The sequence below is a fragment of the Pteropus alecto genome, unplaced genomic scaffold (genome assembly GCF_000325575.1).
Source record: "Pteropus alecto unplaced genomic scaffold, ASM32557v1 scaffold398, whole genome shotgun sequence".
NCBI lineage: Eukaryota > Metazoa > Chordata > Mammalia > Chiroptera > Pteropodidae > Pteropus > Pteropus alecto.
The window spans coordinates 1,084,818-1,103,744 of NW_006442497.1; the positions used below are offsets into that span (position 1 = coordinate 1,084,818).

At 54.0% G+C, this 18,927-nt stretch overlaps 1 protein-coding gene across 6 annotated transcripts; it reads left to right on the top strand.

Annotated features, from left to right (window-relative positions):
* Positions 1-6: 6 nt before the first annotated feature.
* SMTNL2 (smoothelin like 2) lies at positions 7-18,676 on the top strand. Of its 6 annotated transcripts, none has more exons than XM_025040172.1 (8): positions 7-136; positions 7,648-7,738; positions 8,245-8,478; positions 9,078-9,153; positions 10,126-10,317; positions 11,366-11,483; positions 11,873-12,024; positions 18,146-18,676. In XM_025040172.1, exons 2-8 carry the CDS (start codon positions 7,684-7,686, stop codon positions 18,270-18,272), a joined length of 954 nt encoding a protein of 317 aa, XP_024895940.1. In that variant the 5' UTR covers positions 7-136; positions 7,648-7,683; the 3' UTR covers positions 18,273-18,676. The 6 variants fall into 6 exon arrangements, with proteins under 6 accessions (XP_024895940.1, XP_006922279.1, XP_024895939.1 ...); XM_006922217.2 differs by having other exon boundaries at positions 10,138-10,317; XM_025040170.1 differs by lacking the exon at positions 7-136 and adding an exon at positions 800-965.
* Positions 18,677-18,927: the final 251 nt, after the last annotated feature.

Consider the following 18,927-nt stretch of genomic DNA (forward strand, 5'->3'; position numbering starts at 1 on the left):
AGGGCTGTCCCCTGCGCCCGGCACACCAGGCACGCCCAGCCCTCCGCCCGCGCCTGGTGTCCCGGACCGCGCGCCCCGCCTGGGCTCCGCACGCTTCGCCAGCCACACCACCTTCTCGCTGTCCGGCCGCAGCCAGGTGAGCTTCCAGCGCGTGCTCTGGGGAAGTGGGGCTCGGCAGGTGTCGCCTCCCCGCCTCGCGCCCATCCCCCGCCGCCCCGAGTGCTTGCATCTGCTGGGTTGGGGGCTGTGCCTCCACCGGCCTCTAGGACTTGGTGATGGGAGTCCGGCCGCCACTTCAGAGTTGGAGAAGGCAGAAAAGCACTGTCTTAGCCGGCCTGCTGCACCTGTCTCGGACTCCCTCCCTTCTTCGGAGCCGGACTCTGTTTGCTGCACCTGTCTCGGACCCCCTCCCTTCTTTGGAGCCGGACTCTGTTTGCTCCGAATTCTGTCTCCCTCTCCCCGCTGTCCTATGACTTTAAGGGCTTGGGCGCTGAGGTCCTGCTCCAAATCACCCGGGGCATCGCTGGCGTGGGGCATCGCTGACGTGTTGGAATGGTCAGCACCCCCTATTCCCCTACCTCCATTCACGCACCCCCCACGTTGCCGCTTCACTGAGGCCTGACGGTTCCGTTACCGATTAACCCAGATTGAGAACTTAAGCCCCTGTGTGTGGGGTGGGGGAGGGGGGTGCGGGGAGGAGGACGCAATCTGTTCCCAGCTCAGCCGTGTTTGGGCACTCTCATTGCAGGGGGCAAATCCCATACTGTGAAGAGAGAGAGAAAAACCAGCCTTAAGCAGTCTCTAGATTCCTGGGCTCAGTGACTGGCCAGAGGCCCACACCTCCGTGGGGGTGGGGCAGAGGCCAGTGTGGACCAGGCACTTTCCTGAGCATGGAGCCTCTTGGAGTGGCTAGTTAGAATGTTTCCATGGTGTGGCCTTTAGGTGAGATTTTCCACTCTGCTCAGGTATGTGCTCTGAGATTGGGTTTCCAGGCTCTGGATAGTCTGCACCTGCTGCCCCTCCTGGTTCAATCTATCAGGCATACAAGTCTCCTGCGCAGGCTGGGCTGCACCTCAGGGGACCAGAGGGAGGGGAATCAGATTAGCCCTTGCCCTTGGAGGTTTCATTCTGGGTGGGAGATGGCCCTAGATGAAGCAGTACCCACAGTGCAGGCAGCCAGAGCAGTTGTTCTGCTCCAAATACTATCATCCCTTCCCAGTGGGTGTCCTAGGAAGGCTTTTTGCTGAAGGCCTAGGGCTTGTTGCTGCTAGTGTAGTTGGGGGTGCTGTGGGGGACTGTGCATGCAACCTTAGAAAGACTAAAAGGACTAAAGCCACCAGAGAGGAGCCTGGTGGCTTTGAGCGGATGAGCAAGTTGTGAAGGACCCATGGATGCTGGGCAAGGGACCTGGGCTTTGTTCCTGGAGTGTGAGAGGTACTTAAATATGTGCTGGTGACAGAGCCCCCGGGTGTTCTAGTGCTCTGTGTGAAGTGTCTGCAGGGACACACTTAATTCTGTCCTATGAGCATGACACACTGAATCTCCATGGTATAAAGTCACCGCTGTCAGCTCACGTGTACTAATAAACTGTGTCATCAGCCATTTCCGAAGTTTTATTTGAACACTCATTTGCTAAGTCTGCTCATGGAAGCATCTGACCAAGTTTTAACAAAAATACTCCCAGAGTCATATGTATATGAATATGAATATATGTACACGTATACACATATGTATGTGAGAGGATTCTCTCCAGTCATCTGTTTCAATAGAAGTTCACCATGATCACTTGAAGTGAGCTGTTCCTCTTGGTTATGGGGGTGGTGGGTGAGGGGCACTGGGTGGGGGGAGGGGGACAGGGTCTTGTATCTGGCAAGCTCCCTCAAAGATAGATCGCGGCAAGTTGGAGGGTGGCTGGAGATGGACTAACTTAATTGTGATGGTCCAAGGAGAGAGGATGGTCATAGCTGGGGCAGTGGTGGGCGGATGGAGAGCTGGGGCTACCTTGGAGAGGGATCTTAGAGGGGGAATCAGCAGGGCAAGATAGTCTTTGGATATGAGCAGGGAGGCAGAGAGAAGAGCCCTGCGTGGGGGACTACTGGGTCACAGATCGGGTGAAGATGCCAAGTTCCATTTGAGTTGTGCTGAGCATGAGGGTCTGTGGGACATCCAGAGTGAAGCCGTCCCAGAGTAGGTGGAGTCACGGATCTAGTGTGCCAAGAGTTGTCAAGGCCTAAGATTAATGAGATAACAGGGCAGAGCTGGTAGTTGAAGCCCTAGAGTGGATGAAGTCTTAAGGGCAGTTGTGCAACGGAGAGGGTGGATAGAAGCCCTGGGCAGAGGCAGAGGAGCTGTCAGGGAGCTAGGAGGCCCCGAAGAGCCCACTCTTAGAAATGGAGAGAGGGAAGAAGAGGTTGGAGGTCAGCAGGGATGCTGTAGTGGCTGGTGAAAAAGGATAGAGGCACGGTTGGGACTTAAGAAAGGCCTGGGGTGAGGTGGAATAGCAAGCACAGCTGAGCACCGTGGGCGGAGGATGGTCAGGGTCTCCAGTGGGGTCAAAGGCTTCGCAGCTTCCTTAGCATGGCTTCCTGGGCCTGAGGCAGCTTCCCCCACAGGACTAGAAGCACAGGTCCCCACTTATCTTGCATCCCACTTCTCAGGAGTGCTGACACAGGCTCCCAGCAAGTTTCTGGGAGTATGTGGAACCATCCACATGTTCCTCCTCATGTGCTGTGACCAGTAGTGTGTGATCGGATGCTGGGTCATGAACAAGGAATCAGGGCTCTAGGGCAAGACTGGACAGGGTCATGGTTGGGTGCCAGGGCTGCTACTTCTCTGGCCTCTCCTACCCCCAAGTCTGTGTCACAGAGCTGGGGTCTGGGTGTAAGGGTCTTGTCTACACATGTTAGCCAGTGGTGGCTGTGGTCAGGCATTGTGGAGGCTGGTGTTACACCACCCTTCTGTAACAAGCAATGGTATTGGGAGACCCTTTTGTGTCCTGCTGCGGGAGTTGGTGGTGGGTCATACTCAGTATATTGATGTGCCCTGAACTCAATGCAGAAAGGGTTGATCAAGTAATCCACTTTTGAGTACACAAACCTTAACCTTGCTAAGGACCTTGCTCATCTGGCTAAGACAGGTTCAATAGGAGCCAGATAGTGAGGAGACAGAAGTATCCAAGGAGGCTTGGGAGGAGGGAGAGAGCAGGGCAGTGGGGTGGGAGTAACCAGGGAAGACTCCCTGAAGGAGGCCCTGGAACAGGCAGAAGCTGGTTTTGGCACATTTGCAGTGTGGCCTTGTGGGCATCTCCTCCCAGCTAGGTCTCAGTGTCCTTGTATCTAAACCAAGAGGGATTGGCACAGTCCAGTCTGGCCTCTCAGACTGAGCAAACTGGGTAGTTACAACAGTGACATCAGCCCAGTCCATTCACAGAAGTGTCCACAGAGCCACAGCTCTCTGGGGGAGCTGGTTGGGGGCCTGCAGGGAATGACAGCAACCTGAGGCCAGGCCAGGTCCTGGAGGCTGGGCCATAGTTGTTCCTTAGAAATGTCCTCTTGGCTGAGCTGGAGCTGCTGGGTCCCCATGACTGAGGCAGTGGAGTCCCTTAGGAACTACTGCCAGGAGAGCGGTGTCAGCCCTGGCCCTGAAAGAAACCAGACTCGCCTTATCTGCCTTCCTTTCCCAGACATACTGTGTGATAACGGAGTTAAATGCTTTGGGGCGAAGTTTGAATTAAGTCTTTAAAACCATGGTGTGAGTGAGGAGGAGGGTGGGACATCCTGTTAACTGGCTTAGGGTGGGGGTTCTGGCCAAACATGGACTGTGCTGGGCACATGCGTGGGCTCCTGTGTCCACACATCAACCCGTGTGGAGTCAGCCAGCACCAAGAGCTTCAATATTATTCCTGCCCTCACAAAAATGTTTCAAAACTTCCCCAGTGAGAAGGTCCCTGAAATCAGGCTTATTGCATCCCCTGGCTTTACCCCTAACATTCCTAGGCCCGGGCTCCCTCACAGGGAGACTCCTCTTCTTAAAATGAAGCCCAGATGGGGATCTTGGGGGTGCTAGAGCCAGCTCAACAGGACCAGTTCCTGTCCCCAAGGCTCTCCAGATTTGTACCCAGGACACAGAGGTCCCTCCCTGGTTCCCTTCCCTGGGGGCCAAGCAGGCTGCCCTCCACCAAAGGAAGACCTTTGGGAGACAGGGCCTGAGGCCTCCATGGATGGCTTGGGACCCGGAGAAGTGCTTGTTCTAGCCTAGCCTGGCTCCTTGGTTTAAGGGCTCAGCTTCTGCTGAGGTGGTTATACCACTCACACCCCTTTACCTCTCCTTCATCTGGCTAAGACAGTGGAGCCAGGGCTCACCCTGCCCCAGGTCCTGGAAGACAGGTTTGTCTTGAATTGTCCTCTCTGCCCACTGGAAGGCTGGAGTGCTTTGTGGGCAGAGCCGTGGGTTGGGGTACGAGACCCAAGTCCCAAGCCTTGACTCTGCTAGTGCCTTTAGTCTAGGTGTCAGGTCAGGAGTGACCCTTCCACAGGGAAAGGTGGTCCCTGAGTAGCCCCTCGGCATGAGGTGTGAGAAGAGCCCTCCTTGGGTGAGGAGTGGCTCCAGTCTCGGGGATGGGTGAGCGAGGGGCAGGAAAACCTGGGAGTTAGGGCTCAGCCCCCACCAAGCTGGAGTCCAGCCTCCTAGCATGAGTCTTTTCAATCCCTTTCCCCTCTGCTTTGTGGAGACTCCTTGGCAGGAATCCTGCTGGTCCAGAACCTTCTTCCTATCTGGTTGTGGTGTCTGGTCCCCTGGGGCATCATGGGGTTTGTGGGCCTGCAACGTGCAGGGGCAGATGTCTGTGCCCCCCGACCCCCGCCACTCCTAGAGACCCACATTCCTGGGAAAATGGTTTCACCATCAGCTTGTCCCTCCAGGCCTGGACCTGTGGAACCTGTTGGACCAGAGCAAGGTGGGTAGGGGGGACATGGAGACCCCAGAGCTGGGTGGAACTTGGTGACAGATGGGGTCTGGGGTTCAGGATGGACTGGCTGTTTCTCCACCCACTGCTGAGTTGGCTTCAAGCTAGCAAGGTGTGGCTCTTGGGATACCCTCCCCACTCTGGGGTACCTGGAAATGCCCCCCACCCTTCTGCATTGTTCCTGTGAGTAGGCCTGGCCCCTCCCCTTCTGTCCTCCTGAATCAGAAGTTGAGGGGTCACCTCTCCAAGGCTAGGTTCTGATTCTTGTCCTCTGTCTCTTCTCCAGAGATCCCACCCCACCCCAGCCCACCCCACCGAAGGTCCCCTACAGAAGGTCCCCTCACCCTGCTGGATCCTTTCTCTCAACCTGTAAATGTTGTCCTACTCCTTCCATCGGGGGTTAAACCCCTTCCCTCCTCTCTCCTCATGGCTAAAGTTCCTGTGTGGTCTCCATTTCTCCTCAGCTTCTCCCCTAGGTCACCTCCTCTCTCATACCCCTGCCGCTGATTCAGTTCCTAAACTGTAGCCTCTTTTTCGCTGAACCCAATGGATACTTTTTAGATCTCATCTTGACCTTTTCCGTGACCTGAGGCTACCTTTGGATGCTGCTGACATACTTGCCTTCTTGATATACTTCTACTTGTTTTTCTCAACATTTTTCTGGTTTTCTACCTACCTGCCTGGCTGCCCCTTTCTCATTCTCATCTGTAGATGCCACTTCCGCTCTTCAAATGCGGTGCTTTATCCCCGGCCCTGTCGACCCTGAGGCGGCTCTTCCTCTGTTGTGCTCTGGATACAAGATTCCTGTTTCTCCATCGTTTGTCTGTCTTTCCTCCGATACTTCACATCAAATATCCAGCTACCTCCTGGCCTCAACTCCCCGATGCCCCAGGGCACCTTACCCTAGTCATGTCTCAAACTGAAGTAGTTGTTTCCCCCCAGCACCCTCTCCCTTCCTAGCCATGTCACTCAGGCCTGAAGCCCAGGCTTGGAAAAGCCGCCGTGGCATCTGCCTCTCCCTCCACGTCCACTCACTCTCCCCAAAACTCTTGAGTCCTTCTTGCCCTTCGCTTTCCCACTGCCCCATCTCCCCACCCCACGATCCCACCTGGGACTAGTGAGGTAGCTGGCCATCTGGGTTCCCCTTCCCATGCCACACTCTTGCTGCCTTCTGAAGGATGTTCCTAAAACACAGAGCTGATGACCTTCAACTCTTTTTTGTGCAAGGAGTTAAGTCCAAGTTCTCGGGTCTGGAATCTTGGGCTGCGCGGTGCTTCTGTAGCCACTGGATCAGAATGCTTTGTACCTTGATGTCTCAGCTTTTGCAGGTACTAGTCACTTTGCTTTGAATGGCCTTTCCTCCTTGTCCACCTGGCTTACTCTAAACTTGGCTCAGGCATCACTGACCCCCTGGGCTGGATGAAGTCTGTCTTAGGCACAAACCCTCATGCTGCCTTGGTGCCATTGGCTCGAGGTCCTGGTTTTCCCACCAGACTAATTCTTCCATGGCAGGGTGGCCACCTTTTGTAGAAGGAGTAGCTGAGCCATCTGGGACCAGAGATGGGCTTTTGTCACCTTGGAACCTTATAGACAAGGGGGCCAGCCTGGAGGCATCTAGGGAGAGGTACAGTCAACCTCTCAGGCCATCCGTTGTAGGTTTTTAGTAGAACCCGCGGTAGAGGTCTGCCTTAGTCCCCCCTCTAGCCAGCAGACTCCAGCAGCCTTCAGACACTCTGAGCCCTCTCTTCCTCCCCCACAGTGAGAAGGGCAGGACCATGGTTGAGAGGAATGTCCCTCCTGGCCACGAATTGTGATTCTTTCTCACTGTGTAACCTTGGACTGTGCACATCCCCTCTCTGAGCTCTCGAGTTCCACCTGTAAGATGGGCTGGTAGCACCTACCTGGGAGGACAGAAGCAAGTTGGTATAAGTGGCATGCCCAGAAAAAGAGCCTGACACTTGGTAGATGCTCAGATGGCACTTGCATAGCCTGTTCCATATCTGAAACAAAGAAACTGAGACCCAGAGGGGGCACGACCTGACTCAGGTCACCTGCTGGTTGGTGTCACAGTCAAGATGCCAGGATCCCCCACTGGTTCTTGGTCTTGGCTCTCTCTGCACCCCTCTACCACTGCTGCAGTCTAGAGTGGATGGAGGGGCCACATGGACCTAATAAGGCCCCTGTGCTCTGGACATCCTGGCAAATCTCGTAACACTGCAACCAATGAAAAGGCCTCAGCATGAGGGCTCCAGCACCCATCATTGGCTCAAAAGAACCTTATGTATGTCTCTGGATTTTAGCTGCTCAGCCACGCCGGCCTGCCCACCTGGAGTGAGCTGGAGTGAGCTGACCCTGGTCATCTGGTCAAACCTGGGGCGATGAATGGGGCTGCCTTGAACATTCCTTTGGAACCCTCTGCCTTGACCTTTGTCCCTAGCATTTTGGGGCTCTGTATGAGCCCAGTGGAGGCATTTGCCTTGCAAGATTTCAGGTTCTCAGCAGCTGGGGCTGAGTCCACCCCTGCTTGATGTGTATCCTTGGCCCATCACAGTATATCCTGGGGGCTGTCCCTCTCATACCTGAGTGTTTGTCCTGCCAGAACAAGGAGGGGCTTGGGGAGCAATTTTGGGAGTAGGCAGCAGGCCCTGGCTGACTGGGTCTCCATGGTGTTTTTGTCTCTGTAGAGTGTGGATCATCATGATGAATTCATTGAGTCGGAGATGAAAAGGACCTTAAACTCGTGCATCACTGAGAATGGACACCAACCAGGGGCAGGTAGGGGCCGACCACAGAGGAGGGGTAGATGGCTAACTTTGGGGGTCAGGGCCTTGGTGGTCATGCACTTGTGCCAGGCCATCTTTTGGCTGGGAGGGGGGACTTGAGCCTGAACCCTAACACATGGAGAAGCCACCAGGAGAGCAGCCTCATTCTGTGTGCAGTAGACTTTTTCAACACAGGAAAATGGGAGATCTTAGAAGGTGATGAGCTTCCCTTTTCTGGAGGAATGCAAGCAGGGGCTGAGGAATTGTCCAAGCACTGAGCCGAGTAGAGAGTAGACTGCCAAGCCAACTAGTTTTCATTGATCTGGCAGTGAGGGGAAGTTGGAGCTATTATCAGCTCTGGTTGGAGCAGTGGGAAGTCCCTATTAGCAGAGGTCAGGGAGGCTGAAGTGGTCAAGGAGGCCTTCTTAGAGGAGCTGGGAGGAGGATTCGGGGAGGCTGGAGTCCTCCTGTGGTATACCATGGCTGACATCTATCCCTTCCACTGGTCACATGTTCCAGGTCCAGGTGATGGACCCCCTGAGGCCGCTCAAACCTTCCCAGCACCTGAACCCCCTAGACCTCGCCCTGTGAGCCTCTCCTTGCGGCTGCCCCACCAGCCAGTCACAGCCATCACACGCGTCTCTGAGAGGTTCTCTGGGGAGACCTCAGCCACGGCTCTCTCGCCCACGTCTGCCACCGTCCTCAGCCCGAGCCCCAGCGAGGCCACCACACCCTGGACTCCCAGTCCTAGTGGTAGGAGCAAGGCCTTGGGGGTTAGCAAGAGACTCAGAAAACCTGGGGCCAAGCCTCAGCGTCCCCTCTATCTGTCACTGTGACTCCTTTCTCTAGTCGGTCTACTCTATCCAATGGGGCCCGTCCTTCCTGACTCTCTTCCCAGAGATGTCATGAAATAGCATTACCCTTCATGAGTGACAGACATGTCTTTTATTACAGGTAGAGGGTGTGGTTAAAAGGTGGCCTCTTACTCTGCACTTTTTGGCATAGTCCCCCCTGCCCCCAGGCCTGTCAGTGGTAGACCTGGGGTGGGGCTGTATGGGCTTCTAAAATGAGGGTTTGGGAACAGAGTGTTTTCTGGATGCGTAGCACAGGAGGCCCTGGGCCCTAGGGTCTCAAAAGCAGGTGGGGACACTTTAAAAGACCTCTTTTATGTTCCCAGTCTCCTTTCTCTACAACTGTTGGCTGAGGTGGGGCCAGCTTAGCCCGGGGTCCTGCCTGTCAGTGGAGTGATGCTGGGAAGAGGGTGCAGGGCTGGGTCAGAGGAGGAAGGCAGGCAGAGGCTGGCCCTCCCTGAGACAGGGCTTGTTATTTCTCTCTCTCCCTTTGTCCCACAGAGAAGAATTCTTCTCTCTCACGGTCTTCATTGGGCTCTGGCTATGGGGCAGTGGCAGGAGGCAGGAACAATGACAGGTGAGTCAGGGCCCGTGTTCCCATGGGTCATTGCTTCCTAGGAGTCATCTGGGCTTTGCTTTGGACCCAAGGTGCCTAGGCCATCTGCAGGGAGTTCCCTGTGCTGATCCCAGGAGGAGGCATGTTCCTTGGCTTGGTGCCTCTAGAGGGTTGTTGGATAGGATTGGAGCAGGGAAAATGAGGCAGTAGGGCTCCTCATTTGGAGCACTGTCATGCTCCAAATTCACCCATTAGAGTTTTGTTTGGAGAAATATGGCTATAGGCTGGTCTCTCTGTGGACCCCTGAAAGCAAGTCTGTCAGTCCCTCTGGAGGAAGGAGACTAGGGGGCTTTCCCACTGTCCTCTTCATCCATCCATCCTGGCTGGGATCCCTCAGAGCTGAGGTGCTTCCTGCCCATGGACTGTGGAAGTACCTGAAGAGCCGTGGGCTGGGGCAGGCGTGCAGGGGCTTCCCTGTGGTATGGGCCTCCTCCTGGCCTATGATGTCCCCATGTTCTCTCAGGCCAACTGGACTGTGACTGGAGCTGGGAGTGGGAATGGGAGACTGGCTTGGCTTTCTTTTTTCTTTTAATAATAAAAGAATTGTGACTTTCTGGCAAACTGTTCCAGGGGGTGAAACAAATGGGGTCTTATCTAGTGTAGTGGAGGAGGGGAGTCTGGTCTTGGTGGGACTGCTTCTGAGTGAACCTCCTGCCTAGGAGGATGCCCCCTCCCTGCCCCGGGGAACTGACACCCTCACCTAGGTAAGGGGGCCCATTCCCCCTCCCCGAGCTGGGTGTGCTGGTCAGGCCTGCTTCAGACAGCAGCTCAGTTCAGAAAACCTGCCTAACCGGTCAGAGACTGGAGCAAGTAGTGCTTGCTTTCTGCCTGCCGCCATAGCCCCCATTTCTGCCTCACTTCACCTAGTTGGGGGGACCAGCCTGGGGCCTGTGTGAGCTAGTGATGGCTGGACCTCTGTTCCTGACTCCACAGTTCTCTCCTCAGCCCAGCTCTGGTGACGCCGTCCCAGTCACCCCCATCCTCACAGCCACCAGCCACCGCTCCGGCCCATCGCCAGGGGGAGCGCCGCCGGGAGCTGGTGAGATCGCAGACGCTGCCCCGCACGTCGAGTGCGCAGTCCCGGAAGGCCTTGTTTGAGAAGTGGGAACAGGATACAGTGGGCAAGTATGGACACTAGTCCCCAGACCTCACCCAGGTCTCCAGAGTAGAACCCGACCCGGAATTGGGTCAGGAAGGCACAGCACAGCAAAACTGGCCCTGTGCTACTCCCCAGGGGTCCTTCCTCAAGATGTGACTTCTCAGGCAAGACGCAAGGTCAGGGCTGGGCCACAGGCAGGCCGGGGGTCAGGGAGCTAGGCAAGACCTTATGAGAGCCCTCCTCTCTCCCCCATTCTCAGAGGGCCCACAGGGCTGCCCGCACTGCCGCATGGATTGTAGCCCCTTTGGTTTTTGGGTGTGATCAGAAGACCAGAAGGGCAGTTCATTGGGATTCCTGGCAGAGCTGGAAAGAGACACACAGGACCAAGTGCCTCCCAGTCCATTCCCACCCATTAGAGATGGGATCCACTCTTGAACATTTATCTGGCCCCCCTGTCAGGGCATGGTGATGACACCTGTTGCTTACAAGAGGCCTCCCAGGCCTGTGACAGTGAAAAGACCCATTACTGGCTCTTGAGGCTTCAACTCTAGTGAGGGAGACAGACCCAGGGAGTGACCCACTGGCCCAGAAAACCTCTTCTCAGCTGTTAGGGGATGTCCTTTGGGCCCAGAGGAGGACACCATCCTTCTAGGCTAAGAGGAGAGACCCATCAGCACGGGCAGTCTCAGAGGGAGGCTTCTGAGGAGGGGCAGGATAGGGAGCAGGGGGCTCCAAGCAGAGAGCAGGGGCACAGGGCCATGCAGGCTTAAGTCCTCTGTCCCAAGGTGACCCCTGATTCCAAGTGCAAGAATCAGGGCACTTGGAAGCTGGAAGTGGGGGCATTGGTCTAGCGGATACCATCAAGAGTGGCTGTGTAGCTGATACGCGAGGCTCATACCCTGGATATGGGCTTGAGGGGTTCATATGCATGCTGACAGAGTGGCTTCCCTGGGTGAGCAGAGCAGGTGGGAGCATCTTCTGGGTGGTATGGGAATGGCTGAGGACTCCCCTGCCTCTCAGAGGAGATGGCAGCTAAAGGGTGGCCCCCACAGCAGGCCTGCACTCTCTCCGCAGGGGGAAAGGTGAGGCCCGGGGCAAGCTGAAGCGGTCCCAGAGCTTTGGGGTGGCCAGCGCCAGCAGCATCAAGCAGATCTTGCTAGAGTGGTGCCGCAACAAGACTCTTGGCTACCAGGTAAGCCCAGGGTCCCGCCCCAGCCCCTGGGAACCCCGGCCAGAGGCTTAACTGAGTATCGTTACTCCCCCTCTTGTTACCCTGGCCAGGGCAAGAACCTCAAGCTGGGGTGGAGGGTAAGAGATAGAGAAATTGTGTCTCCCCAGTTGGGCCCTAGCCACGTGTAGCCCATGCTTAGAAATCCCAGGAGTCCTGTATCTGGACCTGAGCAGACTGGTCTGTGCACCTTAAGCGGTGAGGTCTGGTAACTGCAGCTTGTGGCTGAGCTGGGTGGATGGTGGACCTTGGAAGGGGCTAGTAGAATCTGCTTGTGAGGTTGAATTGGGTGGGGAGCGGTGGTGGGGGCCGTACCCCCTCACCTCCCTTGGTGCACCTTGCCTTGCTCGCAGCATGTGGACCTGCAGAACTTCTCCTCCAGCTGGAGCGATGGGATGGCATTCTGTGCCCTGGTGCACTCATTCTTCCCCGATGCCTTTGACTATAGCGCCCTGAGCCCCACGCAGCGGAAGAAGAATTTCGAGCTGGCCTTCACCATGGCTGAGTGAGTATGGCGGCCCCTCTGGCTACCAGCCCCCACAATTATTGAGCCCGACTTCTACCCAGGTGGAGCACAGAGGCGGGCAGGATAGGGGACAGCCATCGCAGAGCTGAGGACCTTGCGTCCATCCAGTCTGTCTGCCTGCTGTATAGACGGAGTGACAGAGGCCTGGAGGCAGGGATCTGCCTGGGTCCCCCAGCACTGGGTGGTGGAGCTGGGTTCTCTTTTTGGTGCACCTACTCTCTTTGCTGGGTGCCTGGACTTTAGTGGGTAGTCTGGGAGACCAGCTACAGACAGGGCATGATGGGCAGTGTGATAGGGACCCAAGAGCACTGAGTCTGTCCTCCCTGGGCTAGTGGATAGATGCAGTTGCCTGGGTAAGCCACAGCTGCTCACCAGTAGGAAATTAAATATATATGAATATATCTGCCTGGGGGACATTAAAATATCTCCAGTAAGATTTTGCTTCTCTAAACATTGTTCTAGTGTTTCATATGAAATTGCTTACCTCCTTAAAACCTACTCTTAGAGAGAAGATTAGGTGGGAGTAATTCTGGGATCAGAAGGTGCTTGGGAAGCCAGCTGGGGATTTGGTTGCTATCTGAGGGCAACCCCCAGAGCATCAGAAGCTCAAGGCGGGTGAGCTGTATCTGCCAGGACTCTGGCGGGGTGCATCATATTGAGTCAGCGAGGGACTCCTTACAAAGGTGTAGACAGGAATGAGGGAATCGAGCCAGGCACAGTGCAGTACCCTCAAGCTAATCAGCCTGAAGTTACAGGAACTGTGTGCAGAGGGTCGGCTGATAGGAACTGTGCTTTGGGCAGTGGAGTCACCAGCTCGCAGTGACCTGGCAGGGAGGAAGCCGTGGGGATGAATGCTCTGCCCTCACCTTTCTTCTGCCCTCACTCTAGGGCATTCTATTGGCTGAACACAAGCAGAAGGCAGAGGACAGGGGAGCCATTGTTATGGTCCATCGGGGCCCCAGGCAGCAAGGGGCACAGACGAGAGTGTTCAGGGCTGCCTGATGCTAAGCTTCATGTAGATAAGGGGAGGAAGGTCAGAGGGAAGGAAAGCCTCCTCAAAGCTAAGTTTCCTGGAGGGAACATTTCTCCTTTTTCCTTGCCCACCTGCCCACCTTTGTGCCTGTGGCATAAGCCTCTGCTATCCGTCTGTGCCTGACCACCTTTGTTTCTTGTCTGCGTCTCAGTGCCTGCGTCCAGGAGGTGCTCTCATGTGCTTGTCGGGTTGGAGGAGCCCTCACCCAAGGTCTTGCCTGCCCTCCTGACTCCATTCCCGGCCCAACCTCCTAGCCTTACCCCAGCCCCCCACGCCCACCCGAGCCTGGCCAAGGAAGGAGTCAAAACCGCAGGTGACGAGACTTGTACTTGGTATCATAGGTCTCACCTTGAGCCCAGGCAACCTCCCCTCTCTGAGCAGCAGCTCTTGCTCTGGGGGCAGAATGGAGACCTGGCTCCAAGCTACTTGGCCCGAGTTGTTGGAACATGAGTATTGCCCCTGTTGTGTTGTCTCGGATGACGCGCTTGGACTCGGCCCCCTTGGGGTCATAAGAACTCCTTGTATACTTTAAAAGCCTTCTTTTTCTTGGCTGCTTGGGATTAGCTGTCATCCTAATTGCAGAAACAGCTTTGGACGGAGTGTGTTATGCAACTGGATCCAGACGATGGTGAAGTAGAGCCAAGCACACGATGCTGGGGAGGAGTGCCTCCCCAGGACGAGGCCCAGCTGCCTGAAGCCTAGAAATGGGGACTGTCAAAAATCAGACTGTCAGAGTCTGCAGGGCTGGGGCTCTAATGTGGGTACCCCGAGACCCACCCTGGCTGGGCGAGGCCACACTTGGCTTACAGAGTTCTTTTCCATCAAGTCCAGTGGGCCCGGCAGTGCCAGCTCATGCCCTCGTTGCCTTGGTCACTCTCAGCCCTGGACCAGGCTGGATTGTAGAGGGAGAGGGAGGCCCTGGGCCACGGGGTGGCAGCCCTGCGCCCCAGCTCTCAGGGAACACAGCTTCCCTTGGCAGCCAGAGCCAGAGAGATTCAAGGCTCTGCTTTCCCAGCACGAGGTTTGAGCTCACAGAGCCTCCAGACTACAAACAGATGTTTCTTCTGTTCCCAGCCCGGGGGAGTGGTGGTGGAGGCTGCTCCAGGTTTTGCCTCCCCAGAGCAAACAGTGGGGGTAAAAAACTTGGCCCTGCCTCCCTGTGGCCTGCGCCTGCTCCCCACTGAGGAGGGGAGAATGGTCTGCGGGGCCCCTAAGATGAATTCTTGTTTTTCTGCTGACGGAGGGGTTGGGGAGGGGCACCCATAGCAGGCCTAGGCGGGGAGCTTGCTCAGAGTCTGGGAAGGCGCCTCCCCTCATTAGTCATCTGGGAGATTATCTCACAGGTACTCAGGGGAGAGGGCTGGGGAGGTGGGCCTGTGTGTCCAAGGCCTCTTGGGAGGACAGCAACTTGGATCACCCAGTTACTTGGACAATAAGCTGGTTAGAGAAGCTGGAAAGAAAGCACAGGGACATCTGCTTGAGGGTACTGGCTACCCGTGTCTTTACATATGTTCCTTAGGTTTGCGGGCCAAAGCCATGCAGACACACAGGGCTATTAGAAGCCACCAAGAGCCATGCAGGCAGCAGGATGGTGCTCAGAAAGGCAGTTTGGGAGTAGGCAGTGCAGGGGGAGAGGAGTCTGAGTTTCAGTGAAGGCACAGCCTTCGAAAAGGAAGGGAGGACATGCACGGAGCCGCCAAACACTGGGTCCATCTCTCATTAGCAAAGAAAAGTTTCCAGACCCTTCTAGGAGCAAGTGCCTTAAAAGCACAGAGATGCATCAGGAACCTGTAGAGTAAAAGTGGCTTGTGCTGCCCCTCCTCCCAGTAATTTACAGTCCCAAATATTCCCTGTGGCCTAATCTGTGTGAGAGATGCGGCGTTGACAGCAAAATGAGCTCCCCTTGTCGGACAGGTGTTCAAGGCTTGGAAGGCTGGAGGACCAGCCCCTTTTATGGGTACTTTACACTCTGCACCCTTCTCCCTCATCTCCCATGGAGCCAGACATTCGGCCTCAGGCTCCTGATTGCCCTGTGGGGAATGTGCTCTGCTCTCGGGTTACCTTGAGCAGAAGGGGCTTCCAGGCTATTTGTAGTGCCCATGTGTCTCTGTCTAAAACCAAATAGGAGGCTGCAGTCCCAGCCCTGGCATCCCAGTCTTAGAGGAGGCTTAAACAAGTAAAAATAACCCCTCAAACTCCTCCTCCATCTCCCTAACAGGCTAGCCTTCTGGTGGCTGAAGATCACAATAGACTGGAGTAGGAGAAAACCCTCTAAGCCCTTTTTAACCCCAAACAAGGTGGGGCTAAGTAAATTCACTTAAAATTCCTGGCAGGCAGAAAGATGTTAACTCTGGTTCTTGCTGTGTTGTGGTGACGGTTGAAGTGGTCTGTATTTTCTCTTTTGGACTATTTCATGTTGTTTGAATTATTTAAAACACGCTCGTATCATTTTTACAAAAGCATTTTTTTTTAAATTTAAAAGGCAATTGGTTCTCATATTTGAGATGGAAATATTTTTATAAAAGTCAGTGCTGATCATCATTTTTTTTTCTCATACTCTGTCTCATGAGCTGTGTCTGCGGCTTCTGGCAATCTTATCATTACCGTAGTGGTGAGTGGGGTGGCGTGGGGACCAGATGAATACGGCTCAGCCCCCAGGTTGTTTGCTGGGGAAGCCAGCACTTTGCCCATGGCCTCCTGTCTGGTAGTAGAGGGTGACACCAGGATGAGGCCTTAGCGCCAGTCCTGACTGCCACCCTGATCTCTAAGACTCACTGCCCGTGCAGGGTTGTCATTACCAGGAGAGTAAATGCAGCCCCTAGAATGAAGAAGGGGGTCAGCTCGCTCTCCCTGCACAGGTTGGACAATACCTGGGACATGCCAGCAATTCCGGGTACCCTCTGTGAAGAAGGTGAGAAAAAAAGTAGAACCAGCTCAGTGGACAGGGGCCCAGGTACCCTCTGGGGCAGAGAAGGAACCAGGAATATTTAGTTGCAGGGCAAGACATGGATATGAAGATTCTCCAACATGGGAAGAAGGGCTCTTTTGTAGGGGGAGGAGGGTGGAATTAGCCTTGCGAGACCAATAGTATAAAGTACCAAAAGGGAAAAGAGCATGAGAAACTAAGAGAAAACTTTGTCATGGCTAGTGCCACTTGCAGAGGGATTTGAATTGCCCTTGAAAGAAATGAGAGGCCCCTTCCCTGAGAAGGGGGAGTGGTGGTGAAGGCTGCTCCAGATGATCACGCCAGGGCAGGGCCTTCACAGAGGTGTTTGGTCCTTCTGATGAGGGCGTTTGAAGGATATTTCAGTTCTCCTCCAAGGCTGAGGTTCAGGGTTCTAATGCTGCCCTCATTTAATAGAGGGGGCTGCTGAGGCCACAGCTGTCAGTGGTGATACCCCTGAGCACATGTGCAGAGCCTGCTTTCAAACACCTGAGATCCTCTGACAGCAGCCCTGGGAGGGAGGGAGGTGCTCTCCCTGTGCTGTAGGTGAGGAGGAAGTCACCAGATGCTAAGTGATAGCTGAAGAAGGTGAATCTCAGGTCCCTGGATGATTCTTGGAAGAACTCAGATTTTCAATCCTTGTCCACTGGCAAAGCACCTTTGCATGCCTGTCCTTGTCAGAGTGCCGACTTCCTTAACACTGAGCCCTGGGGAGCAAGGGTGTCCGTTCTTTGGGCCAAACCATTTGCCACTCCACAAAGCTGTTGGATTCTCTTACAGGACGCCTGCTCCAAACTGAGGGGGAGGTGGCGATGGGATCTGGGACAGATGTCTCCATTTCACCTTGACATTTGGTTTCTGATAGGAGGCCTGGTGTCAGGCCAGCACCATGAAACAGAACCCTATGTTAATGTCATGGTCCTTGTCTTTGGAGCATGCAAGCCCAGGAGTCAGTGGAGACCGGTAGAAAATGCTGCATGAACCATGCGAACTGCTTTACAAGCTCTGGGGTACAAGGCACAGGAAGACACACAATCTCCCCAAAACGAGCAATGTGGGGAGGGGCTGTTGGGAAGGGGAGCAGAGACAGGAGTCTGATTTTCTGCCAAGGAAATGGCACAGAAAGGTGAAGGAACTGGTAAAGTCAGGATCTGAACCCAGCTATCTAGATTTCAGATTTGAGCCTCTTTTTCTCCATGATCCCTTCTGCTTTTTAAAGTGAGGCACGATAATAAAAACGGCGACAATAATAATCTCCAGCATTTATTAAGCCAGGCACTGTTCCATCTTGTTTGCATGGATTAGCTCATTAATCCTCACACTGCTCTGTGAAGTGGCTTTTATTTCAGATGGGGAAACTGAGGCCTGGAGAAGTTAAGTCTCTTGCTCAAAGTCATATAGCTAGTAAGGATGGGGCTGGAGTGGAAACTCGGATAGTCATGCACTTATAGATATGGGGGGGAAAAAGACTGGGAACCCTGGAACACTGTATTAGGAGGCATATGGGTGAATTTATTTTTTGCTTTATTCTTTTTACAGCAGGTCCTTGAATATCATTGTTTTGCTATAATGTTGAGATGATGTAGGAACATAACTCTTGTTTATATCAAGTAGCCTATGGTAAAGTTGGTTTTGTTATACGTCATTTCTCTAAACACAGAACCTATCCATAAGGTTAAATGAGGACTTACTGTACATTTTTCTAGTTCATGCTGATTTTCCATATACTGCTGATATACACTGCATTTTTTAGTGAAATTTAAATTTTTTTATTTTTAAAGAGAGAAATTGGTGCTAATAAAAGTTAGACTAAATTAATATGTTACTTTTTTAGAATTTAGTGAAATTTCAAAGTGAAATTTAATTTTCCTGAAAACTGACGTGAGTCTACTTACATCAAAATATGAGTTGCATAGGTGGTTCCTGAACGTGGGTGGGAGTTTGGGACATGCTGTCTTAGAGTGAGTGACCCCAAAGGTTCTCCTGGGGTGATCCAAATCCTCTGTTAGAGGCCACTTGGGAGCCTCCAGCTCCAGGCTGAGTTCTGTCTCGGGGTGGTGATGATAGCTGTGGGGCTGGCTGATTGTGGGGACCTTTGTTCTGATGGGGCTTCTGTGTTTCAGGAAACTGGCCAACTGTGAGCGCCTCATTGAGGTGGAGGATATGATGGTGATGGGCCGCAAGCCGGACCCCATGTGTGTCTTCACTTACGTCCAGTCGCTGTACAACCACTTGCGTCACTTTGAGTGAAGCCCCTCAGGCCTGGAGCGCCACATAGCAACCCCAGGAGGAGACTGTGGGGCCCTTTGTGTTCCCTGAGTCAGGATGGCCCTGAGAAGAGTTGCATTTTGGTGTGAGCGCTGTTTGTCCTGTGGTGTGTGACTGCACTCCTGTCCTGCCCAGCTGTGTTACTGATTAAAGCACCGCTGAGCTGCGCTCTGACTGCGTTGATCACAGCCAGGGGCTTGAAGGAAAAGGAAAAATTACCAGAGAGAGAGAGAAAAATTGGTGCTAAGTAATTATCTTCCTTAAAAAATAGCTTGTTTGTAGATCCCAGAATGCTAACTCACAATTTTCCCTCTGTTAAATCCGATATATTGATTTCACAGCGTTACTTACATTGATTACCAAGTGTTTTTTTTTTTTTTTTTAATCAATATTTTGGATATTTCTGATAACTTAGGAACAACCTAGGCAGGTCTTTGAAGTTGGCACACTTTCGTGTCAGTGAATTTGTCCTCAGTTTCCTGGCACCATGAGCTTTGGAGGCTTCTCCAGAGTGGGGACCCTTCCTCCTGCCTCCTTGTTGGTAGGTCAGGTGCGCCTGCTGGCTGCATGGTCTGCTGTGCTACCATTGGGCATTATGCCCAGGAGGGACACTAAGAGGTCCCTTATCTCCTGACGA

Excerpts from the sequence above, each read along its gene's own strand:
- SMTNL2 (XM_025040170.1), top strand. The coding sequence starts at position 927 with ATGGTGTGGCCTTTAGGTGAGATTTTCCACTCTGCTCAG. Across the intron at positions 7,739-8,244 it reads TGGACACCAACCAGGGGCAG|GTCCAGGTGATGGACCCCCT; the intron begins GTAGGGGCCGAC and ends CACATGTTCCAG. Across the intron at positions 8,479-9,077 it reads CTGGACTCCCAGTCCTAGTG|AGAAGAATTCTTCTCTCTCA; the intron begins GTAGGAGCAAGG and ends TTTGTCCCACAG.